The sequence below is a fragment of the Mirounga leonina genome, unplaced genomic scaffold, assembly GCF_011800145.1.
Source record: "Mirounga leonina isolate KUSES-001 unplaced genomic scaffold, KU_Mleo_1.0 Mir_150, whole genome shotgun sequence".
NCBI classification, from domain to species: Eukaryota; Metazoa; Chordata; class Mammalia; order Carnivora; family Phocidae; genus Mirounga; species Mirounga leonina.
The window spans coordinates 14,667,060-14,690,258 of NW_023270374.1; the positions used below are offsets into that span (position 1 = coordinate 14,667,060).

Sequence of the window (23,199 nt, forward strand, 5' to 3'; positions counted from 1 at the left end):
TTATTAATTCATTAAAAATAAGGTGTTTAGGGCACATGGGTGGCTCAGTTGGTTGCGTGTCTGCCTTTGGCTCATGTCATAATCCCAGGGTCCTGGCTCTCTGTTCCGCGGGAAGCCTGCTTCTCCCTCTCCCTCTGCCTGCTGCTCCCCCTGCTTGTGCACTTGTGCTCGTTCTCTCTCTCTGTCAAATAAATAAATAAATCTTTAAAAAAAAATAAGGTATTTATAACAATTTATTTTTATTTTTTTAAAGATTTTATTTATTTTATAGAGAGACACACAGTGAGAGCAGGAACACAAGCAGGGCGAGTGGGAGAGGGAGAAGCCGGCTTCCCGCTGAGCAGGGAGCCCGACGCGGGGCTCGATCCCAGGACCCTGGGATCATGACCTGAGCCGAAGGCAGACGCTTAACGACTGAGCCACACAGGCGCTCCCTATTTATAACAATTTAAAATGATGCTTAAACTGACTAGGTTAAAAGAGACTCTTGATCCTGATTAGTAAATGTCAGCTTTAACCCTTTTGGGAAAAAAATAACATTTACTACAAAGCTAATTAAAATAGTTTGGTAGTGGCATAAGGACAGACATGTAGAAATAGAACTAAGAGTCCAGAAATAAATCCTCACATTTACTGACAACTGATTTTCAACAAGGGGGCCAAGACAATTAAATTGGGATAGAATAGTCTTTTCAACAAACGGTACTTGGGACAACTTGATAACCACGTGCAAAAGAATAATGCTGGAGACTACCTCACATAATACATAAAATTAACTAACTCAAAATGGATCAAAGATGTAAATGTAAGAGTTAAAACTACAAAAGTGTTAAAAGTCTTAGAAAAAAACACAGACACAAATCTTCATGGCCTTGGATTAGGCAATGGTTTCTTAGATATAATAAAAAAAGCAGAAGCAACAAAACAAAACAAAAAAAACCTGAGTAAATTAGACACTATCAAAATTAAAAACTTTTGTGTTTCAAAGATACCATCAAGAAAGTGAAAAGATAATCCACAGGAGAAAAATTTTGCACATCATCTATTTGATAAGGGACTTATATCTAAAATATGTAAAGAACCCCTGCCACTCAATAAAAAAAAAAAAATCTTCAATTTAAAAATGGACAAAGGATCTGAATAGACAAATGGCAAATAAGTACTTGAATAGAGGGTAAACATTAGCCATCAGGGAAATGGACATCAAAATCACAAAGCCACAAGGATGGCTACAATCAAGATGACAGATAATAACAAGTGTTGGCAAGAATGCGGAGAAAATGGAATCCTCGTCCACTTTCGGTGGGAATATAAAATGGTGCAGCTGCTTTGGAAAACAGTCTGGAAGTTCTTCAATATATTAAACACAGAGATACAAAATTACTCAGAAATTCCATTCTTAGATATATACTCATGAGAAATAAAAACACTCCACTCAAAGACCTATACAAATATTCATAGTAGCATTATTCTCAAGAGCCAAATGGTGCAAACCCAAGTGTCCATCAACTGAGGAATGGACAAACAAAATGTGAGATGTCTATATGATGGAATATTATTTGGCAACAGAAAGAAATGAAGTACTATCAATAAATGCTTACAACATGGATGAACCTTGAAAACATTATGCTAAGTGAAAGCCAGTTACAAAGAACACCAACATATTGTAAGATTCCATTTATATGAAATATCCAGAGTAGGCAAATCAGTAGAGACAATATAAATTGGTGGTTACCTAGGGATGGGGGTGGGAAGGGTGTTGGGAAAAATGGAAAGTAGCTGCTAATGGGCACAGAGTTTATAGAGTGATGAAAATGTTCTAAAACTGGTTCTGGTTGACAGTTGCACAACTCTGTGAATAATAAAACCACTGAATTGTATTACTTTAAATGAGTGAATTGTATGGTATGTAAATTATATCTCAATAAAGCTGTTATTAAATAAACAAAAAAAGAATGGGATGAAATGCCCTTCAACTAAATGGATGGGAACTGTCAGTGGTCCTCACTCTTTTTTTTTTTTTAATAAAGATTTTACTTATTTATTTGACAGAGAGAGAGACACAGCGAGAGAGAGAATTACAAGGAGAGGGAGAAGGAGAAGCAGGCTTCCCGCAGAGCAGGGAGCCCGATGCAGGACTCGATCCCAGGACCCTGGGATCATGACCTGAGCTGAAGGCAGATGCTTAACGACTGAGCCACCCAGGCGCCCCAGTGTTCCTCATTCTTAAATCCCTAAATCAAATACTAGGAAGAATGATGCTTCCCTCTAACTGAAAATGTCTGAGACTTTTAAAATGGGGTATATGACTAGTTGATCATGCTGGCAAATTCTAAGAGGCTACACAGAAAAAAAATGTTCCCCACCGTTTTACTAGATTCAGCAAATATCATCTACGAGCATTTGATATGTGAATTCTATAATTTTCCAAGAGTAGGCATCCTTGCCCCACAGTTATCCTAATTAAATTTCATTGGTGTCTTTTAGTCCATTAGAATACCATATACTACTCCAAATCCCCGGAGTTTATTCAGCCTCATTTTTACTTTTCTAAAATACTAGAGAGAGAGAGAGAGAGAAAAAAAAGGTTTAAGAAGCTGGAAACAGGGAAAAAAAAGTATGAAAATGTTTCCTCATACATGAACTATTTATAAACTCTACCCTTTTGCTATTAACAAGTTAGTATTTTACTAAAATAAGGATAAATTTACACAATGCTCACATTACCTTGAAAGGAAACCCAGAAGCTGTTTTATTTTCAAATATATCTTATGAAGAAAGATTTCCTAAGTGTTTCAAAAATGTTTTCTATTTAAGAGAAACCTTTACAAGTCATTCTTTAAATAATGAGAATTTCTTTTCCCCCAAGGGAATAATTTCTACTTCAGTGTTTCTAAGAATATACAGGGTTAAAACCGTGTAAAATAGATTTTCTCACAGTTAGTGGAGAGCAAAACACCGCAAATAGGAAACCAGACAGCTCGGGGGTCAAAACACTACACTTCCAGGTCAGACTTCTGGTTGCAATTAAGTAAAATTCCTGCAAATATTTGTAAGGAAATCATATTTTTGGTGTCTCCTTTCAGGCCTTGTAACTTTTTATTTTCTTTAATAGGAACTTACATTTGTGGGTATGTACATATCTATATTATTTATTAAAGACATACAGAAATACAAAAACATAAACATTTATGTACACATACATACGAATTTATGACCCCAGAACTGCAATTTGATCTTGGCCTCAAAGGTAAAACTAGCATCTCTTCTAGGCATTCATTTTTTATGTTTCAGATTATGTGGACCTAGTTTTGTTTTTGCTTGACACAGACATGGATAATTTGGTTCTTAAGACATTTCACAAAATAGGTTAAGCCAAGTTTCCCATTAGATTGTATGGTTCGTGATCAAATAGTTAAAGTAAATTTGAATCTGATTGGAGTTTAGGCTCTAAGTAATAACAGCACTGTGTTAGAACAACAAATATAAACAAGCTCCACAATTAAGTGTACCTGAGCAGTTATTAAATATGCTTCTACTCAACTCCCTGGGAATAGCCCAAGGGTTCATAGTGCTTTACAAATACCTACCTCAGAAATCTGTGGCGGGTTCACTTAGAGACAAAAGAAATGTCTACTCTACCAAAGGGAACAGATACTCCCTGCCCAGTTCACAGAAGTTATTATAGTGAGAATATGATTATTTTGATTACAAACAATTGAAGTGGTAAACTGAAAATAGTAACTACAAAAAAAAAAAAAATACAATTTTAGATTCCCCTACTTTTGTTCTAAATAATTAGAGTAACTGGGGTGCCATGTTAGGGAATTTGAAAATGAAAGCGCTCTGGTTTTTAATCATCCTCTGGGTTGTAGTCCCCACCATTCCCAAGGTATTTAGTTAGCAAATCTCAGTCCCAAAGTGTTATACCACAGTGTCTTATCCTATTCTAGGGCCTCTTCACTTGTCCTCTGCTCCCTTCAAAATCAAGGGGCTCCTAAGGGCGCCTGGGTGGCTCAGTTGGTTAAGCGACTGCCTTCGGCTCAGGTCATGATCCTGGAGTCCCGGGATCGAGTCCCGCATCGGGCTCCCTGCTCGGCGGGGAGTCTGCTTCTCCCTCTCCCACTCCCCGTTTGTGTTCCCTCTCTCGCTGTGTCTTTCTCTGTCAAATAAATAAATAAAATCTTTAAAAAAAAAAAAAATCAAGGGGCTCCTACAGATATTTAATCTGTTAGATAATTACTATTTTCTCTCTCAAGCTTCCTAAAGGCTATTAATATTAGCGATGTGAAACTCAATTACTACAAATTTTAAAATCTTGGCATGTAACTGGAGAGCCTGGCCAAAGGAAAAGAATTTAAAGGGAACAGACAAGCTGGTAAATGCTCTGGGCACTTCCCAGACATCCGAAGGGTATTGCTATAGTGTAATGCACATAAAACTCCTGAGAAATGAACAGTACATGCCAAGGCAAATAGTTTCCACTATCCCTTGTCATCCCACACATTAAAAAATTATATGCAACCCCTATGAGAAAAGGCCACTGCTTTATGAGTGGCGGTGGGAGGGTGGGGAAGAGGAGCTGTCCTCATTAGTATCTGTCAAGCACAGGAGAGGTGGCCACTTTTTAAGACTTTATCTGGGATGTGCCAAAACAAAGTACAGCTTACAGGAGTCTCACAATCCTTTCATGCCCCCTACACCCCCCACCCCAACACATACGCACATACATATGCTAAGCAGTAGCCAAGCCATCTGGACAACAGAAAGCCAGTGACATGGGGGGCACATTCCCAAAATTCTGGGATAAATCAAAATTTTCACTGGGTGAACCCAGAGAATTACAGGCCTCCCATCTAGTTGTTACCATTAGAGATAATGTGACAAAAGAGATCACCAAAAGAAACGTTTTTATCTCACCCCATTATCATTAAAGGCCAGTGACTTTCTCTTCCATTACTTCTCCTCCCACTCCCAGCAGGGCAGAGTGCCAACCTGTTCTACCTGACCATCAAATGGGATTTGTCTTTGGAATATCAGGTAATAAATCATCACTCCTCACAGAGCTGGTAAATGAGCAGGGCTCTCAGTCAATTGGGCCAACTGCTTAAAAAAAAAAGGCCTTGCAACCTCCATTTGATGACAAAGATCTTTCTGGAATCCAAGAGTCCAGGGGATTTAGTAGAGTTGTTTTGAACTCCCCAGTTCCAGAATATGCAGAAACGTGGGAGCACTGAGTCCAGATGTAAATGTGAACAAGCAGACTCAAAAGTAATACGGAGTTGCATCACCATAGAAGCCCCAACAGAACTGGCTTTGTAATTTGAAACTAAGCAATGGCATAGACTTTGTTTTATGAGGGAAAAATCATTGTCTTTCTGATGTGCGTGGTAGGAGGTTAAGGGAGAAGGGTGGGGTGGGAGAGATGGAAGCAGCTTACTCACAGGCCAGTAGGATCGATCTCATAAGGTTCATGCCACCATCGACAAAGTTTTCTAGGTGGTTCCAATTGAAGTATGACAACGTCTTGGTGTGGCTGAAAGAATCCTAACCTTTTCTGAAACTTTGTATGTCGTGGGGGGGGTGTTTGTGTGTTTTAATTTCTTGCAAAATTGAAAAGTGAACAAAAGATCAGTCCCTGAAACGGGCAATTTCCATGACAGGTGACTGTAACAAGTGGAAATATTCCCCTTCAAGGTTTAAGGATTTGTTTTCTTTCCGTTTATTGCAATAAATGGTTAGCAAAGTCTCCCCAGTTTTTGAGAATGCAAAGCATCTTGTATTGTCAATACTGTTTTAGCACACTTTGGGTAGAAAGTATAAAAACTTTAAGTTCTGCAACCTGCCCCTTCCTGGAAAAATAATCTCTGCTGACACTGTGGCACATTCACCAGAGGGCTTCTAGACACTTGCTTTCATTATTGCCCTTTTAAGCTTCTCATGTGGATGAAAGCCTAGAAAATGTTTTGATTGAGTACACTATGGGAAGAAACGTAAATAATAAGCAAAGCTATTTAAACACATGTGTAAAAAGAAAACACATGTTTCCACTGTGCCCTGGGACAAATCTAAGGAAATCCATTTCTATTTGTAAAGGGCTGTGAATAGAAAAAAAACAATGCCTAAATATTAAGAATATTTACCAGAACAGTAGATAATTGAAAATGTGTTGTGCTGTTTTGCTGTTTATAAAACCACACAGGGGCCGGGTTCTCCCCCTTCCAGCCGTCCGCATCTGGCTGCGGAAGCCTGAGGACCCCTCCATGGCTGCCTGTGTGTCCCCGCCCCAGTCCTCGGCCATGGCGGGGACACAGAACAGCAGCAGAGGCTGGCACTCCACGGGGACAGCTGATGGCCGTCAGGAGTGACTGCGGCAGTCAGCTGCGTTTGTCAAGGGGGGCTTTTTCAGGGTTGACGGTTGGTTGGTGGACGTACTGTTGTTCATGTGGTGTCTCGCGGCCAGTTTGCACTGTCCTCTCGGAAAATGCCTGCCTGTTCATGGTGAGGAAGGGCTGGGCTCAAAGGGAAAAGTGGTTCACTTCCAAAATTTATTTTAAATAGGAAAAGACCCTGTTTTCAATGGGCTGGGAAAATAAATACAAACCCAAACAAACAGCACATATACAAATTTGCACTCCTGGGGCCGCCAGAGGGAAGGGCTCACAATCAGGCCTGTGTCTGAAGAGCAAGAAAAAGCTTTCTTTGGCAGGTACCACCCACTGGGCGTTGGGGAAAGGAGGGGAACATTTCTCAGACAGAGGGAAGAATAGGAAGAACTTGCTTGTTTTGGCGATTCTCATCTTTTTCTCCTCTGGTGTGAACACCCACTGATTTCCTAACATGGTGGTAATGTGCCCCACCACAGAATACTGCGTGGGTGTCGATGAAGAGAGAGGAAGCCTGGTAATTCAGCCCTGAACATTCACAGAAGATACCTTGGATGCCACAAAAGAATGAGCAGACGGCTACATGCATTGGCTAAAGATTTAAGCTAAGATTTTAGAGGCGTGCTCAGCTTAGAAGCCAAAAAGAAAGCCACGGCAGACAGAAACCACAGTACCCAGGAAAATTTAATTTATTTTATGGCATTTTCCAAAGGACTGGGTTTCTTAGATGTTAACTGCAAGAAAAAGGTTATACAAAATGGAATAATAGGCATAAAAAAAAAATGTACTGTTCCACAAACACAAAAATGTAGGAACCCTTACTATTTAGACAATGTACTGAGGTAAGTGCTTGGAGCTGAAAGATGAGTTCTGTTTTGGAATCTATGTCTCCCTTTCCACCTTGTGATCAGAGAATAGGAGATATAAAACCCAAAACAAAGATATCCACGTGGTAGTTCAAGGAGAACATTGCTCCTGGCTTTCACATGGTTAACTGAAAGACAGCTTTTTTTTCATCATTAGAGGAAAGTTTTATTAAAAGAGAAAACACACACACACACACACTCTGTCTCTCTTTCTCTTTCTCTCTTTCTCTCTCTCTCTCTCGGTGGGGATACTGAAGCAGTGAAGACAGGCCAGACATCAGACAGCTGCATTTTCACACTGCCTCTGACACTTACTAGCTTTGTGACCTTGGGCAAATTGCTTGAACTCCTGAGTTTGGTTCTCATCTTCAGATCAAGGGTTTAGAATGCCGGCTAGCAAGGGCTGCCCCAAGGATCTGCCATGGGTATGCAGGAGACACAGCACAGGGCTGGTACCTAGCAGGCTGAAGCCCACTAACAGGTAACTAGTCGGGGTAAGAATACTAACAGACACCTGGGATAGGGAGGGGCCAGAGGAAGGGTAGGTTCAGTCCCTCGGTGCCAAAGAGCCAGGAGATACTGTAGCTGATCTTACACTGGAGTAGGATATGGTTTTGACTTTCTGAAAACCAAACGAGAACAACTATTTAATAATTTGTTAACTCACAGACCACTTTCACCTCTGCCTTTTGTTGAAGGGGCAAGAGATGTTGCAATGGAAGTGTGCCACAAAGCTTTGCCAAATAAACACGTGACTGGTGAACAGAAACTCTACTTCATTCCTTTATTTCTTCCAGGGCTTGTGTTCCTCCTGAGTGACAGGCTCTGCACTGGGAGCTCAACAGCACAAGAGCCCTGCCCTCAATGAAAATGAAGTCTCTCTGGGATGCGAGGAACCAGCTGGAATGGTGAATGCTGCTACTGTTGAGGGTGGACCGGGTAGCCAGGAAAGGGCAGGGGGGCAGCATCCTGAGAGAGAAGGTGCCCAGAATCAGATAAAGCTCCTTAGGAGAAGGGACACTGGGGCACAGGCCTGCAAGAGGAAGAGGAGCTGACCCAGCAAGCGGGAAGGAGAAGACAGCTGCAGGAAGAGAAGGGAAGGGAAACATATGCAAAGGCCCAGAGGCAAGGGTATGATGTTCTAGGTCCTATCAGTCAGTTAGGCTACAGTGACAAGTTGATAAATGACCAAAGAAGCTCTCCCAGGGTTGCCTGGCCAAAGCTACCTGGGACCAGTAACTCCACTCCCGCTGGGGGAGAGGGGCTCCTCTTGAATGTGGCTTCCCATGGGTCCAGCTACAGGGCTGGCAAGGTCTACAAGCATTGGGCAGTTGGCTTGCCCAGCATTCTTCTGAATAATCAGACTGCTTGGTGCCTGAAACTGGTACTAAAATTAAAATGTGTGCCACCACTATGCCCACACGGTCACTTTCATACTTGCTCAATAAAAAGGTTGGTCAGTGGGAGAACCAGGGTTCCTCTGTTGGAATACAGATATAAGGTACATTGAGCTGCACCCCAGTCATGCACACCTAGCTACAGGATGCCAAGAGAGCAGACAGTATGCTGTCTGTGATCTGTGTGAGAACGCCAGCCTGTGCCAAGTGATCGCCCTGTGTTCCCCAGAACCCTCTGCACAATGGTGGGCAGTCAACATGGAGAGGACACTGTTATTGAGGGCTCTTCCTGAGCAGGCAGCCACATTGGGGATGAGGGTCAGGGAGTGAGAGATAGTTGCTGAGAAGGCTAATGACCAGGACAGACATGGTGTCCGTAGACCACGAAAGCCCAAGAGTGGGTGCGTCATCTGGTGACTGGGTGGCCTAAAATTTGTGGTCAACTAAGGCCCATGGCTGGTCAAGTCGCTTGGTCCAAGATTACTCAGTGGTAACCTTGGAAGGAAATCTGCCAGTGGCTCAATCCACAGACATCTTTGGCTTATTGGTTAACAGATATCTCCATAACTCAAAATAAAATGAAGAGCATACTTGGGCCCTACTTAAACTGTATATTATAGGTTGAACTGTGTCTCTCCAAAACTTGTATGTTGAAATCCTAATCCCTAGCACCTTAGAATGTGACTGTATTTGGATATAGGATCTTTAAAGAGGTAATTAACTTAAAATGAGGTCATCAGAGTGGGCCCAAATCCAGTATGACTGGTGTCCATATTATAAGAGGAAATCAGGACACAGATACAAATAGAAGGAAAACCATGTGAAGCCACAGGAAGAAGATGGCCACATCTACAGGCCAAGAAGAGAGGCCTCAAAAGAAACCAACCCTGCTAATACCTTGAGCTTAGACTTCCAAGCCTCCAGAACTATGAGAAAATAAATTTATTTATGCCACCCAGTCTGTGGTATTTTCTTATGGCAGCCCTAGCAAAATAATACACTATATAATAGGAAAAAAAAATCTAGGTCTGGTGAACAGGGGTCTGACTTGGACTACCTTGAAGGAAAGCCACAGACTCCTACCCAGTCCCCAGATTTGACTCAGTTCTCAGAACCATATCTCCTTGAATGGAGAGCCAGGCATCCCTCAAGTCAGAACCATAAATCTTCCATCTGTGATGTGCACCTGTCTCCTAGGGGACCTGCACAATGAGAAAAGGGAATACCCAGAACTTCTGAGAATGATTGGACACTGGCTCTGAGATAATGTTAATTCTTGGGGTTCCTGACTGCCACTGTGACCCACCAGAGTGTGATAAGTAGAAACTTGGTTTCAATTCATCTCACAGAGGGCCCAGTAGGTCTATGAAAATCTGTATTTGTCTTTTCAGTTGATGAGTACATAATTGGGATAGATATACCCTGCAACTGACAGAACCTAAATTTGGACTCCGTGTCTCATGGAGTAAGTGCTATACAGTAATGAAGGGCCAGGAAAAAAGTCTCTGGAGTTCCTTCTCCCCATCAAAACCAAAAGCAGGGGTGCCTGGGTGCTTCAGTCAGTTAAGCATCCGACTCTTGATTTTGGGTCAGGTCATAATCTCAGGGTCGTGAGATCGAGCCACGTGTTGGACTCCCCACTCAGCGGGGAGTCTGCTTTAGATTCTCTCCCTCTGCCTCTCCTCCCCTGCTCACTCTCGCTCTCTCTCTCTCAAAATAAATAAATAAATCTTTTGGAAAACAAACAAAAACAAAAGCAATACTGATCCCTGGAAATCAAAGAATTCATTCTGGGCACATCAAAGAGTTCATTCAAGTTTCTGCACCCTGTAACTCTTACTACTAAGAAATAAGCACAAACACTTGTTTGCATGTTTCTTTGACCTACATAAATGACCTGAAAGGGTGAAAGCTTCAGTGACCAGTTTACTAGCAGATAAAAATTTGTGCCTGGTTAATCAATGGCTCTGCCCAACATGATAGTATCAGCCAGAAGTGAATGAATGCAATGATATAACCTCACCTGGGGTGGAGAAAGAAAATCTGTCCCATGAGCAAAATGTCAAAGAATATACTTTGGAACCATTTGGCCTATAAGCAAAGATAGCCTGATATATACATGTATGCGTGCACGTGTGTGTGTGTGTATTCATTTATTCATTGGCAAGAACTCAGACTGGTGACAAGGACATTTGAGGAAAAAAATAGTGTGTGTGTGAAAGTATCTGTATCTATATGTGAATGTTCTCCAAAAGGCTCCATTAAGAAATTCTTGTAATGAGCTTAACAAAATGATCTGCCTGTGGATGCTGGCCGGCCTCTTTCCCCAGAAAAGCCATGTGGCCATGGTGGCAAGGATGAATATAATCCTGGGGCTCAACAACATGGACTCAACCTCACCAACACTGGGCCCTGGCAAATGCCAAATCTGCCAATAGCAGCAATTAATGAGTCTCCCTACCAACTCTCAAATTGCAAAGAGATGGCCAATAGTCAGCAGCTGTGGGTAGATTATTATATTAGACCTCTTTCATCACAGAGGAGACAGTATCTTCACTGGAATGGTTATTCAGGATTTGAATGTATTTCTATGCCTGCCACGTTTCTGCCAGCCACATCATCCATGGACTTACTGAAGGCCTCATTCACCATCACCACCATAGTGCTTCTGACCAAGAAACTCATTTTACAAAGACGCCAGTATACTCATAAAATGCAATGGTCCTAACAAGCAATCAAGCAAGGATCAAATGCAGCTGGCCTTACAGAGTGGTAGAAGGGTCTACTGAAAATTCTGTTGTGATACAAACTGCAAGGCAGGATCTTGTGGGGCAGGGGTAAAGTCCTACAAGACATATTACATGCTGTGACCAGGAGAACAATATGTGTCCCCTTGGCAAGAATTCCTGGAACCAGGGAGTGGAAGTGGGAATGGGAAGTGACCACCTCAGCAAAAGTTTGCTTTCCATCCTCATGACTGTGCTTCATGAGTATTCAAAGGAAGAATGGAACGGAGGGGATAACAATGGCCCAGGATGAAAGTTCCAAGTGCCACATAACTACTTCAGGCTTTTTACGCCATTAGACAAACAGACCAAAAGGGGAGTGGAAATGCTGGCCATGATGACACCATAGAGGCAAGTGGAAAAAACATAGGGAAGATAACGGGCTCTACCAAGTGGCACATTTGCAGTGCTAAAAGTTCATGAGAACTGTGGGCAACCTCATAAAAGCAGGACCACTGCTGGCACAAATCCCTCTGGAACGAAGGTTTGGATAGCCTTGCCAGGTAAAGATCCTGATCAGCTGAGTTACTGGCTAAGGGCCAAGGGACCATGAAATAAATGTTAGAGGAGGGAAGATATAAATATCAACTACTCATTTCAAAAGTCAGAATGTTGGCATCCTCCCACACTGTCTTCCTTGCTGCATGATGTATATATTCGTATATTAACTAAGGTTTTTGGCCGTTTCCTTACTATTTTATTCAAGGTATGTTGGCAATAGTTAACTTCATAATTTAGTCAATAAGTTAACAAATGTGGGCTGTGAATGAACATCACTCAGAAAGCCTAGGCTTGGCGCTAGGGTGTGAGACTTTGCGTTCCCTCTCGCTCTTTCTCTCTCTCTCATAGGAGATGCTGGGCTTATTTCCTCTGCTGTTGGGACAGCTGTGTCACTAGGTAGAAACCTGTTGTTGTTTGGAAGTTTGTGGAAGAAGGCAGCCAAGAGAAAACTTGAGAGGCTATTTTGTAACTTGTGTCTACCCACCAAAACTTCTCACCATCCTCCCTGCGTTTTGGCAACTTCCCACATTTTAACGTCCCACTTTCCCAAGGTAAAAGCCAAACCTTCTGCCCTCCCTGGCTCACCTGCAACTAGGGTACGGCCATGGGATCTAGTTTCGCCTTGCAGGGGCTCAAAAGGAGCAGCACGGTGCTGTGGCCATGTGCCCGGCAGTCAGTCTTCTTCAGGCTGGGGCAGAGGTGGACTCCGGATGCTGAGCACAGAAGACTACAGCTGAAATGGTGCAGGTACCAAAGCTGTCCCCATCTTGCGGCTGAGGCTGTGCTGTCTATGTACCTTCAGAGCCCTCCCATAGGTAGATCCTGTGAGCTATCTAGTATCTTTAATCCACTCTGCTGAAGAGCCAGACCCATTCTGCTAGTCTCAAGCAGAAACCAAATTAAATAAGGGATATTAAGCAACTAAGGTTCCTGACCACAGAAGGTTTTAAGCTGAAGACTATCACAGTTTTCTTTTTGAGAGGCCACTTTGGCAGCAAGGGTGTGGATAAATTGGAAGGAATATCAGGAGGCTGTGGTAGTAATTCAAGAGTTAAGAAGGCTCTGACCAAGAAGGGACAATAGGAAAGAGAAAAAATTAAGAAGAAAATGGCAAACAACCCAATATGAAGATGAGCAACAGCTGTAAATAGGCAGTTCAGTCAATAAACCCATAAAAAAGTAAAAGGTAAAAATGAAAAGCAGAGTATCTCCTTTCTGATTTTTGGCTTTTAGACTGGGAAAAATTAAAAACACTGATAACACCTAGTACTGGCAAGGTTAAAGGGGTAAATATTAATGAGACAGAATTGACAGAAATTTGAGTTAAGTCTTTTCTTTTTTTAAGATTTATTTATCTATTTGAGAAAGAGACAGAGAGTAAGAGCACAGCGGGTACAGGGCAGAGGGAGAGAGAATCTCAAGCAGACTCCATGCCAAGCGTGTGGAGCTCAATGCAGGGCTCAATCTCAGGACCCTGAGATCATGACTTGAGCTGAAACCAAGAGTTGGACACATAACCAACCGACTGTGCCACCCAGGTGCCCCATGACAATTAAGTCTTTTAAAAAAACTTTCTTACAACACTAATTTTTACTGAATCTATTGAAATAACATCCCAGGTGATTTTAAAAAGATGAAACTATCAGCAAATGTCTGTGCTATGCTGTTCACTGAATATGTGAATACTCTTTGCATTCCTTTATATTGTAAGATTAAGGAAATGGCCTCAGAACCTTTTATGTTATTTTTTCATAAAGAAAACTCAGGGGGCACCTGGGTGGCTCAGATGGTTAAGCGACTGCCTTCGGCTCAGGTCATGATTCCAGGGTCCTGGGACTGAGCCCCATGTCGGGCTCCTGGCTCAGCAGGGAGCCTGCTTCTCCCTCTCCCTCTGTCTCCCCCCCACTCATGCTCTCTCTCTCTATCTCTGTGTTTCAAATGAATAAATAAAATCTTTAAAAAAAAAAAGAAAACTCAGAGCATGAATAATATTTTTATCTGAGTAATCAGGAAAGTTACCAGCCCAGAGACTTCAGCTCAGCCAGTTTTATGTGTTAAGTATCTGTACTGTGATGAGGCACATTATTTGTTACATGGATCTGGAAATGGAAAAAGGTAAGAAATTCATGCGAATGAGAGAATATCTGCTTTACACAAAAGCATAAACCACTCACATTCATCCAAACCACCAACACAGTAAGGACAACTCTATTTTCAGGGAACATGAGACTCAGAACTGGATACTGAGGAGGAAATAGGCAAGGCCTTACTGTTAGTGGCTTTGAAATTACTTTTGAAAAACGCATTTAAGTAAGATTATGGGAACAGCTGAAAACAGGCAGTCAGATAAATGTAGAGAGATGTCTTTGGCTCTGAGGCAAGACTAAAAACATGTATTCAGTTTCCAATTTTAGTGATGCTGTTAATAAACAATATAAGGCGACAGTATGCTACTGTGCACGTCCACTTTGTTCCTACAGGTACGCACAGCCTAGAGCAAGATGAACCTCTTTATGGAAAGCAACCTTGTGGGAGAGACAGATGAACAATGGTCTTCCTACCTTTTGGAAATTAACAGTTTAGTATGAGGTTAAGCACTTATAACCAGAAGCAGAGCTGTCTGTTTATGTTCTAGAGTTAAGCAGTAATGTAATTTGGAGAAGAAAAGAGGCTCTGTGGGTGGCAAAGAATCAGTCCTTGCAAACGAAGGGGTGGGAGAAAGGCAGGTAAATGAATTATAGCACAATTATAATACAATCTGACAAATATATTAAAAGTGTAGAGTGCCAGAAGAAGAGAAACTGAGGGAGACTTTGGAGAAGTAATATTTGATTGAGCTGGATCTTAAAAGTTAAATAGGGGTTTTCCAGACAAAGGCGAAACCTGTAAATGTTAAGGCAGAGGTATCAAGAAAGCAGGCTTGCGGGAAGCAGGAAAGTGAGTAGCAGGAGGAGACAAGGCAGGATGGAGAAGTTATGGTAGGCCTTGACCTTACTAGGAAGAGGAAAGACAGAACCATGTGTGTAATTTATCACCTGTATAAACATTTACTAAGCAGGAAATGTCCTCCAAGCTGGAGACACAATGGTAATCAAAGAGGCGGAACCTGTCTTCAGGTGACTTACACATTTGTGGAGAGAAGGACGTTAATCGAATGGTGTTCAGGATGTTTGTGGGCCAGTGACAAGGAGACAGGTCCCCGGGATAAGCTTCTGTGAGGAGTGATTTTGAGCAAAGAGCAGAAGGAGCACAGGGAAAGGGTCGAGACCAGGGCTCCAACATGGGCAGAGGCCCCCAAGATGAGCAGAAGAAAAGAGCTTTGGAAGAAAGGCATTAAGCTGCCATCACTGCAGCAAGAAAGAAGGAAAAAGTGGGACAAGATGAGGCTGGAGAGGCAGCTACTGCAAGGATCTTGGCTTGCACCTGGGAGCCTTGGGGAAGAGGTTCACAAGATCAGACCTGTGTTATTAAGGGATGACACTAACTGAAGTGTAAACAGCAGGAGAGGCATCAGCCAGAGCAGATGCAAGAAAGCCAGTCAGGGGGCTGCTGTGGGTGCCCCGGCAGGCAGGGGAGGCGGGGGCAGGGACTGGTTGGTGGCAGCAGAGGAGGGGACTGGCTAAGGTATGAACATCAAAAGATATGGTCAATTAAAGGTTAACTGTTACCAGAAGTAGGAAGGAAAAGGAAGAGACTGCTTTCACACCAAGATTACTTTCAAGGAAGGATACTTAGCACAGCTGAGTGAACACCAAGATGGTGCATTAGTATCATCCTGCCTCCCTCTGGCAATCGACTACACTACTTATCTCATTACAGGGAAGCCTAGCATTCATCCCACTAGTGGCTGGTCACCGAAGGCTCCATGAAGCAAATACAGGCTTCTCCTAGTTTGTGGTTCTACAGTTAAATAAACCAAGTCAAAGGCAAATGACGAACTCAGAAAGATCACTTACAACATATAAAACATACAAAGCATTCATATCCTTAAGGACCTCTTACAAACTAATAAAAATATGAACATTAAAACTAAAAACATTATAAAGGAGTTGCTGTGTGCGAACATGTATACCATCAGGATATGCACTGTACCATTATTTACAAGAGTGAACATATTAAATGCAACCTAAATGTCCCACCAATAAATCAGAGTATGAATATTTAATGGAATACTACACAGTCTTATTAAAAGTGGTGATGGGAACCCCAAAGGGCCAAAAGAATTTTGAAAAACATTAAGAAAGTTGAAGACTCACATTTCCTAATTTCAAAACTTATTACAAAGCTATGGTAACCAAAACAGTGTGGCACTGGCATAAAGACAGACATACGGAAGAATGGGTTAGAACACAGAGTCCAGGGGGGCACCTGGGTGGCTCAGTCGTTAAGCGTCTGCCTTTGGCTCGGGTCGTGATCCCGGGGTCCTGGGATCGAGCCCCACATCAGGCTACCTGCTCCGCGTGAAGCCTGCTTCTCCCTCTCACACTCCCCTTGCTTGTGTTCCCTCTCTCGCTGTCTCTCTCTCTGTCAAATAAATAAATAAAATCTTAAAAAAAAAAAAAAAAGAACAGAGTCCAGAAATAAACCCTCACATTTATGATCAAAGATTTTTAATAAGGGAGCCAAGACCATTCAATGGGGGAAAGGACAGACTTTCCAACAAATGGTGCTGGGACAACTAAATATCCATATGCAAAAGAATGAAGTTGGACCCTTTCCTTAAAATTAACTCAAGATGGATCAAAGACCTAATTAAAAGGAGCTAAATCTAGAAAACTCTTAGAAAAAAAAACAGGAAAAGCTTCATGACATTGGATTCAGTAAAGATTTCCTGGATATAGTATCAAGCACAGGCAGCAAAATAATAAACTGGCTACATCAAAATTTAATAAAACATTTCCACATCAAAGGACACTGATGAGAGTGAAAAGGCAACACACGACGGGAGAAAATATTTGCAGATCATATACGTGATAAGAAACTAATGTCCAGAATATATAAAAGAACTCCTACAGCTCAAAAACAAAAGCAAACAACCCAAAAAATGGGCTAAGGACATAAACAGACATTTCTCCAAAGAAGATATACAAATGGCCAATAAGCACATGAAAAGATGGTCAAAATCACTACAAATGAGGAAAACACAAACTGAAACCACAATAAGATACTTCACATCTATTAGGACAGCTATTATCAAAACAACAGTAAATAAGTATTGGCAAGATTATGGAGAAACTGGGATCCATTCTTGGTGAGAATGTAAAATGGTGTAGTCACCAGAAAAAAGGATGGCAGTTCCTCAAAAAAATAAATTAATTCAATAAAATAAAAATAAACAAACTGGCAATTACCATATGATCCAGCAATTCTACTTCTAAGTATATACCCAGAGAAGTGAAAAGCAGAAACTCAAAAGAGATATCTGAACACAAATATTCATAGCAACATTATTCACAATAGCCAAATGGTAGAAACAACCCAACTATCCTATGACAGACGAACAAATAAACAAAATGTGTGTGTGTGTGTGTGTGTGTGTGAGTATTATTCAGCTCTAAAAAGAAAGAAAATTCTGGGGTGCCTGGGTGGCTCAGTTGGTTAAGCGACTGCCTTCGGCTCAGGTCATGATCCTGGAGTCCTGGGATCGAGTCCCACATCGGGCTCCCTGCTCAGCAGGGAGTCTGCTTCTCCCTCTGACCCTCGCCCCTCTCATGCTCTCTCTCTCATTCTCTCTCTCAAAAAAAATAAATAAAATATTAAAAAAAAGAGAAAATTCTGATAAATGCTGTAACAAGGATGAACTTTGAGAACATTAAGCTAAGTGAAATAAGCCAGAAACAAAAGGATAAATACTATATGATTCCATTATATGAGGTACCTCAAGTAGTAAATTAGAAAGCAGAATAGTGGTTACCAGGGGCGAGGGAAGGGAGTAATGGGTAGGTATTGTTTAATGGGTAAAGAGTTCCAGTTTGAGACTATTCTGGAGATAGAAAGTGATAATGACTGCACAACAATGTGAATGTACTTAATGCCACTCAATTGTACACTTGAAAATGGTTACAATGGTCAATTTTATGTATAGTTTACCACATTAAAACAATTTAAAAAAATGGTGATATATATGTTTTAAAGGATTTATATTATGTTAGGTGAAAAAAAAAAAAGGTTGTAAAATTCTATGTATAGGGGCACCTGGGTGGCTCAGTCAAGCATGAGACTCTCAGTTTCGGCTCAGGTCTTGAGTTGTGGGATCAAGCCCCAAGCTGGACTCCAAGCTTAGCCAAGAGTCCACTGGGGATTCACTCTCCTCTCTCTCTACCCCTCCCCCACTCACATGTGTGCACTCTTGCTCTCAAATAATCTTTTTAAAAAAAATTTGTATGTACAGGGGCGCCTGGGTGGCTCAGTCATTAAGCATCTGCCTTCGGCTCAGGTCATGATCCCAGGCTCCTGGGATCGAGCCCAGCATTGGGCTCCCTGCTCAGCGGGGAGCCTGCTTCTCCCTCTCCCACTCCCCCTGCTTGTGTTCCCTCTCTCGCTGTGTCTCTCTCGCTCTGTCAAATAAATAAATAAATAAAAATCTTTAAAAAAATCTTGTATGTACAGAAAGATCACTTTTCTGTTTAAAAACAAACTTGTTATAAATTCATTCGTTTGTTCATTCATTCATTCATTCAAATAAAAACAAACTTCTTGCCCACATGAGCCCAAGAAAGACTTTGATTTTCATCTTGGGGCCAGAACAACACACAACACATCTTCCCTAACTGTGAGAGAAGCTGGGAAGTTGAGTACTCAGCATTTTTCACTCAGCAGTAGAGGAAGCCAAGGGAAGGGCTAGCTGAGAATCAGTACTGACCACGCCACCTCCACACCAGAAATGGAGGTCTGAGAACCTTCTCTGCTCCTTCTCCTTCTGTACCAGTTAGAAAATGAGACTAGCCAGGTCTGCTGGGGTACAAAGAATACAAGCTCCTCTGGCTTTTCTCAAGCTTTATCCTACTACTAAGTGAAATACCAGAAAGCGTCATCTAACACAATATTGTTTGGACTGGAAATTCCATTTGTTCAAGGCTTTCAGTTTGGGTTAAATTAATCTGTCTGCCTACGTATCAGCTGTGCCCAGGTGAACACTGTAGATTAAGTATGCCTTCAGAGGGGGTTACTTAACACAATTCTTCTCCAAGGTGGGGCTGCACTAGTATAACCTAGTTCAAGGTTGCCCAGTGCTGCCCTCTGAGGATTAACACAAGGCTGACCTTATTTGTACCACAAAGAGTGTTATGAAACGCTGATTTAAAGTTAAAAAAAATTAAAAACACAACAATGACAGAGTGGAAAGAACAGTGGGCTAGGAATCAGAAGAGCTGGGCCTGGGGTCAAGTTCTGCCACTTGTCACCCAAGTATGCTTTCTTTCAACAAGTCACTGAATCCGTGTATCTGGCACTGGGCTAAGTAAGGAGGAGGGGGGCGTGTGAAGATGCCAAATAAACAAGATCATCTCTGTCCTCGAAAAGATGATCTTTTAGGGGCGCCTGGGTGGCTCAGTCGTTAAGCGTCTGCCTTCGGCTCAGGTCATGATCCCAGGGTACTGGGATCGAGCCCCACATCAGGCTCCCTTCTTGGTGGGGAGCCTGCTTCTCCCTCTCCCACTCCCCCTGCTGTGTTCCTGCTCTTGCTATCTCTCTCTCTCTCTCTCTCTGTCAAATAAATAAATAAATAAAATCTTTAAAAAAAAAAAAAAGGATGATCTTTTATTTGGGTGAGCCCTTAATCTTGTAGATCCTCAGCTTCATCACCTACAACTCAGACATCACCATTCTCAAAGTGTTGTTAGGAAATAGGGCAGGGTAGTTCAACCTCAGTGCCCTTGACGTTTTGGGCCAGATAATGCCTTGTTGTGGGGGGCTTTTCTGTTCATTGTACGATACTTAGTGGCATCCCTGGCTTCTACTCCCTAGATTCCAGTAGCTCCCTGCCACCCCTCCCGCTCCCCCGGTAACAACCCAATGTCCCCTGGGACCCATCACCCCCAGTTGAGAACCTCTGAAATAGGGTGACATATATGAAAGCATTTAAAAAAGCATAAAGCCCCAAATCAAGTCAGCATTAATGTATATCTATTTGAAAGACTACTTGTCAAAAAAAAAAAAAAAATTTCCTTTAAAGTATTTACAGTTTCCTTAGGAATGTTTTATTTTCTATTTTTATATATTTTGCCTACCATTAAAAGCCCTCCAGGGCTTTTTGGTTAATTTTCTTTACCCAAACAAAGCATCCTCATTAGAACATAGTTTTTAAATGTATCACTGTACTAACATGACAGTCAGAGTCAAACATAATTGCCATCTCTACAAAGCAGAAATTTTATCCAAAATCAAAGTACTCAGTGCCTACCTTTTAAGGTCAAGGGACTGGATCTTGTGAATTCTGTATTTGATGGCCTGTGCTGTTTACGAACTTCCAAGTACTCCTTAACTCTTGAATCAATGGTTTCTTTTAACAGTAAACAGACTTCCTAAAGTAAATTGAAAAATGAGATACAATTTTCTCATGTAATGCAATGCAAAAAGAGTCAACATCGTGCATATTAAAAAGTCAACACTGAACATTTTATTTTGTTTGCTTTTTTACTTAGCTGTGAAAGCTGAAAAAAATGCTATCTGTGCTCGAGGGTAACATGCCAGATTTAAGTTTGCTCCCGAGGTTTGTTCAAAACCATGATGTTGGCTTACTCTGTGACCCGAGAAATTCATTTCATTTCCCATTGCCTCAGTTTCACATTTCTAAAAGGAAGATAAAAACAGTGAAGTGCCCCGTGTGGCCAGGCAAGACTGGGGATGGCAGTCCCCTCCCCGCAATGGTTTCAGTGGACTGTTGTCATGTAGGGATACTACGGACAGGGTCATCAGCTCTTCGGATTTAAGAGGAGCCAGCCACAGTGATTTTTATGTGAATATTTCCCATTTTTATGCGAATATTTCCCATTTTTCAAACTTGGTTCAAAACCTTTTTTTTTTTTTTTTAAAGATTTTATTTATTTATTTGACAGAGAGAGAGAGCATGAGTGGGGTGAGGGGCAAGGGAAGGAGCAGGCTCTCTACTAAGCAGGGAGCCTGATGCCAGGCTCAATCCCGGGACCCCAGGATCATGACCTGAGCAGAAGGCAGCTGCTTAACGGACTGAGCCACCCAGGCACCCCCCAAAACAAACAAACAAATAAAAACCCTTTTTTAACCTAAACACCACCATTCACTAGTTTCTGGACTCAGGTTTAGAAGTCTACTGAAGAAAGAACAGTATTGAGTGATGGGCTGAAGAGAGAACTAGAAACCAGTAATGTGATTTTCTTCCACGCTCTTGATGATACGGTACATGCCCATTTGCTTTTGTGAAAACTGCACTATATCCACCAATTAATGGTGAAAATAATTTAACTTCTCATGTTTCTCTAAAGTAGATTAATATTTATTAGGCAACGGAAACACATGGTTTTAATTCAATGTCAACATACCACACCACTAGCAAATTTCTGGAGTTGTCTATTGTTTTATTTATCAGTGTTACTTATGAAAAGAAAAACAAAACTCTCAAAGTCCACCACACAACAGGAAGAAACTGTCCACTAGAGACATGTAGCCATTGCAGGAAAAGGGAAAAATGGCACACAAATCTAAATTTCTTAATTTAGATTAAGAAACTGGTCCAAGTCCCAGCCTCTGCAGAAGGCTTGGAGTTGCCGAGGTCAACTCAAACCTGTTTCACTGGTTTCTTCAATGCCATCTCAGGTTGATCTCTTAGAATCTTCATAAATTAAAACAAGAACAAAATTCTAAGTAGCTCTGAAGGGCAATGATCGCCAAACCTGTTTTTTATTGCTAATACGTACACTCCTCAACAGTACTGAAAATCCTTGATTTAATTCACAAACGTGATCTACATAAAATGTAAACACTGGTCTCCTCTCTCTGCTCTCATTTTGCAGCCCAAAGATGCAGTGCCTTGTGGAATACAGAGATATCCGTTTACAGTTGAGCGTTTTGGCATTGTTCACACAACAGAAAGGCAGCCTTGCCTCATACTGTTGTTTTAACAATTAAAGAATTTTGCTTCACATGCAGGGTTCAACTATGACTGAGCTAGAAAATATGTGAAAGACATACATGGAAACAGAGATTGTTAAAATTTGGCCATAAATGCCCTATAAGGCTAGAACTAAAAATAGTATGACAAAAATAAAACAAAGGCCCATACAACACAAACTTTCTCCCTATAGTTACGGGGCTTTCCTTCCATGAGTCAGGTTTGACGAATGGAAGGTAGACCATGTGCAGTGTGGTCAAGATACCCTAGTAACTGACCACACCACACTTAGCGAAGCATTCTCTTCAGAACCAGAGCAATGCAAGAAAAGACAAATTCCCAGCTACACCAGAAGGGCACATAAGAAGACCAAGATGAAATCGAAGACCAAGAGGACAGAGATATATACAGTATTTCTACACTAACAGGGGCTCACACTTGCTTCCTCAAGTTCACAAATGAAACAGTTTGAGTTTGCCTGCTTGGGTACAAAGACTATTTGTGCTGGACTCAAAATAAACTTGGGTTTAATACATGCAATTAGTTCCTTTTTCTGAAAAGGAACTGGACATTCTTAAGACTTTCACTATATTAAAGCATCTGCTAAAATGCAATCAAATTGATTGCTCATGAAATCCCAATCATGAAATGATCTAATAAAAAAGATGAAAGCACTGAGACACTGAATACAGGCTAGAGTCATATCCTTTCCTTGACTAGCTTTTCTCCTTTCTCCGTCTCTCTCTCTCTCTCAGCAATTTTAATGTCAGTGAACAAACTTTAAAGGAACAACTTCAAGTATAAGCAGCAAACCATCCACTTTGCTTTGAGAGAGAAGCTTGGCTTGCTGGCATAACCTGCCTTCTTGCAGCCAATGCTGGAGCCAAGCTCTGCAGGTCCAATCGTGCACTGAGCACCTTTGCTAAGTCATGCCTCGCTGCCCGGACGTAGTACTAGGTGGGGCAGCAACAGCTGTGTGTGGCACCCTGGAAAAATCTAGCCTCATGCTTTGCCTAGGAGGTGATTCACACATTCATAGCTTTATTTTAAAGCCTTCCAAAGTAACTGACTCTTGGCAAAACTTACTACATATCAACAAGAAAAGGCAAAGGCTGAGGTGGTAAGCTGGGAGAGAATGGAGGAAAAGATGGGCCCGAAACAGTGGATTCTAGAATG

The 23,199-nt window shown here is 41.7% G+C and overlaps 1 protein-coding gene across 2 annotated transcripts in view; it reads right to left on the reverse strand.

Annotated features, from left to right (window-relative positions):
• SLX4IP (SLX4 interacting protein) overlaps positions 1–23,199 on the reverse strand; it is a 193,012-nt gene that overhangs the window by 45,327 nt on the left and 124,486 nt on the right. For both annotated transcript variants that reach the window (XM_035005839.1, XM_035005838.1), the window contains one exon: positions 20,338–20,458. In XM_035005839.1, the coding sequence (XP_034861730.1) occupies positions 20,338–20,458 (121 nt within the window). The remainder of the gene's footprint in view (positions 1–20,337; positions 20,459–23,199) is intronic.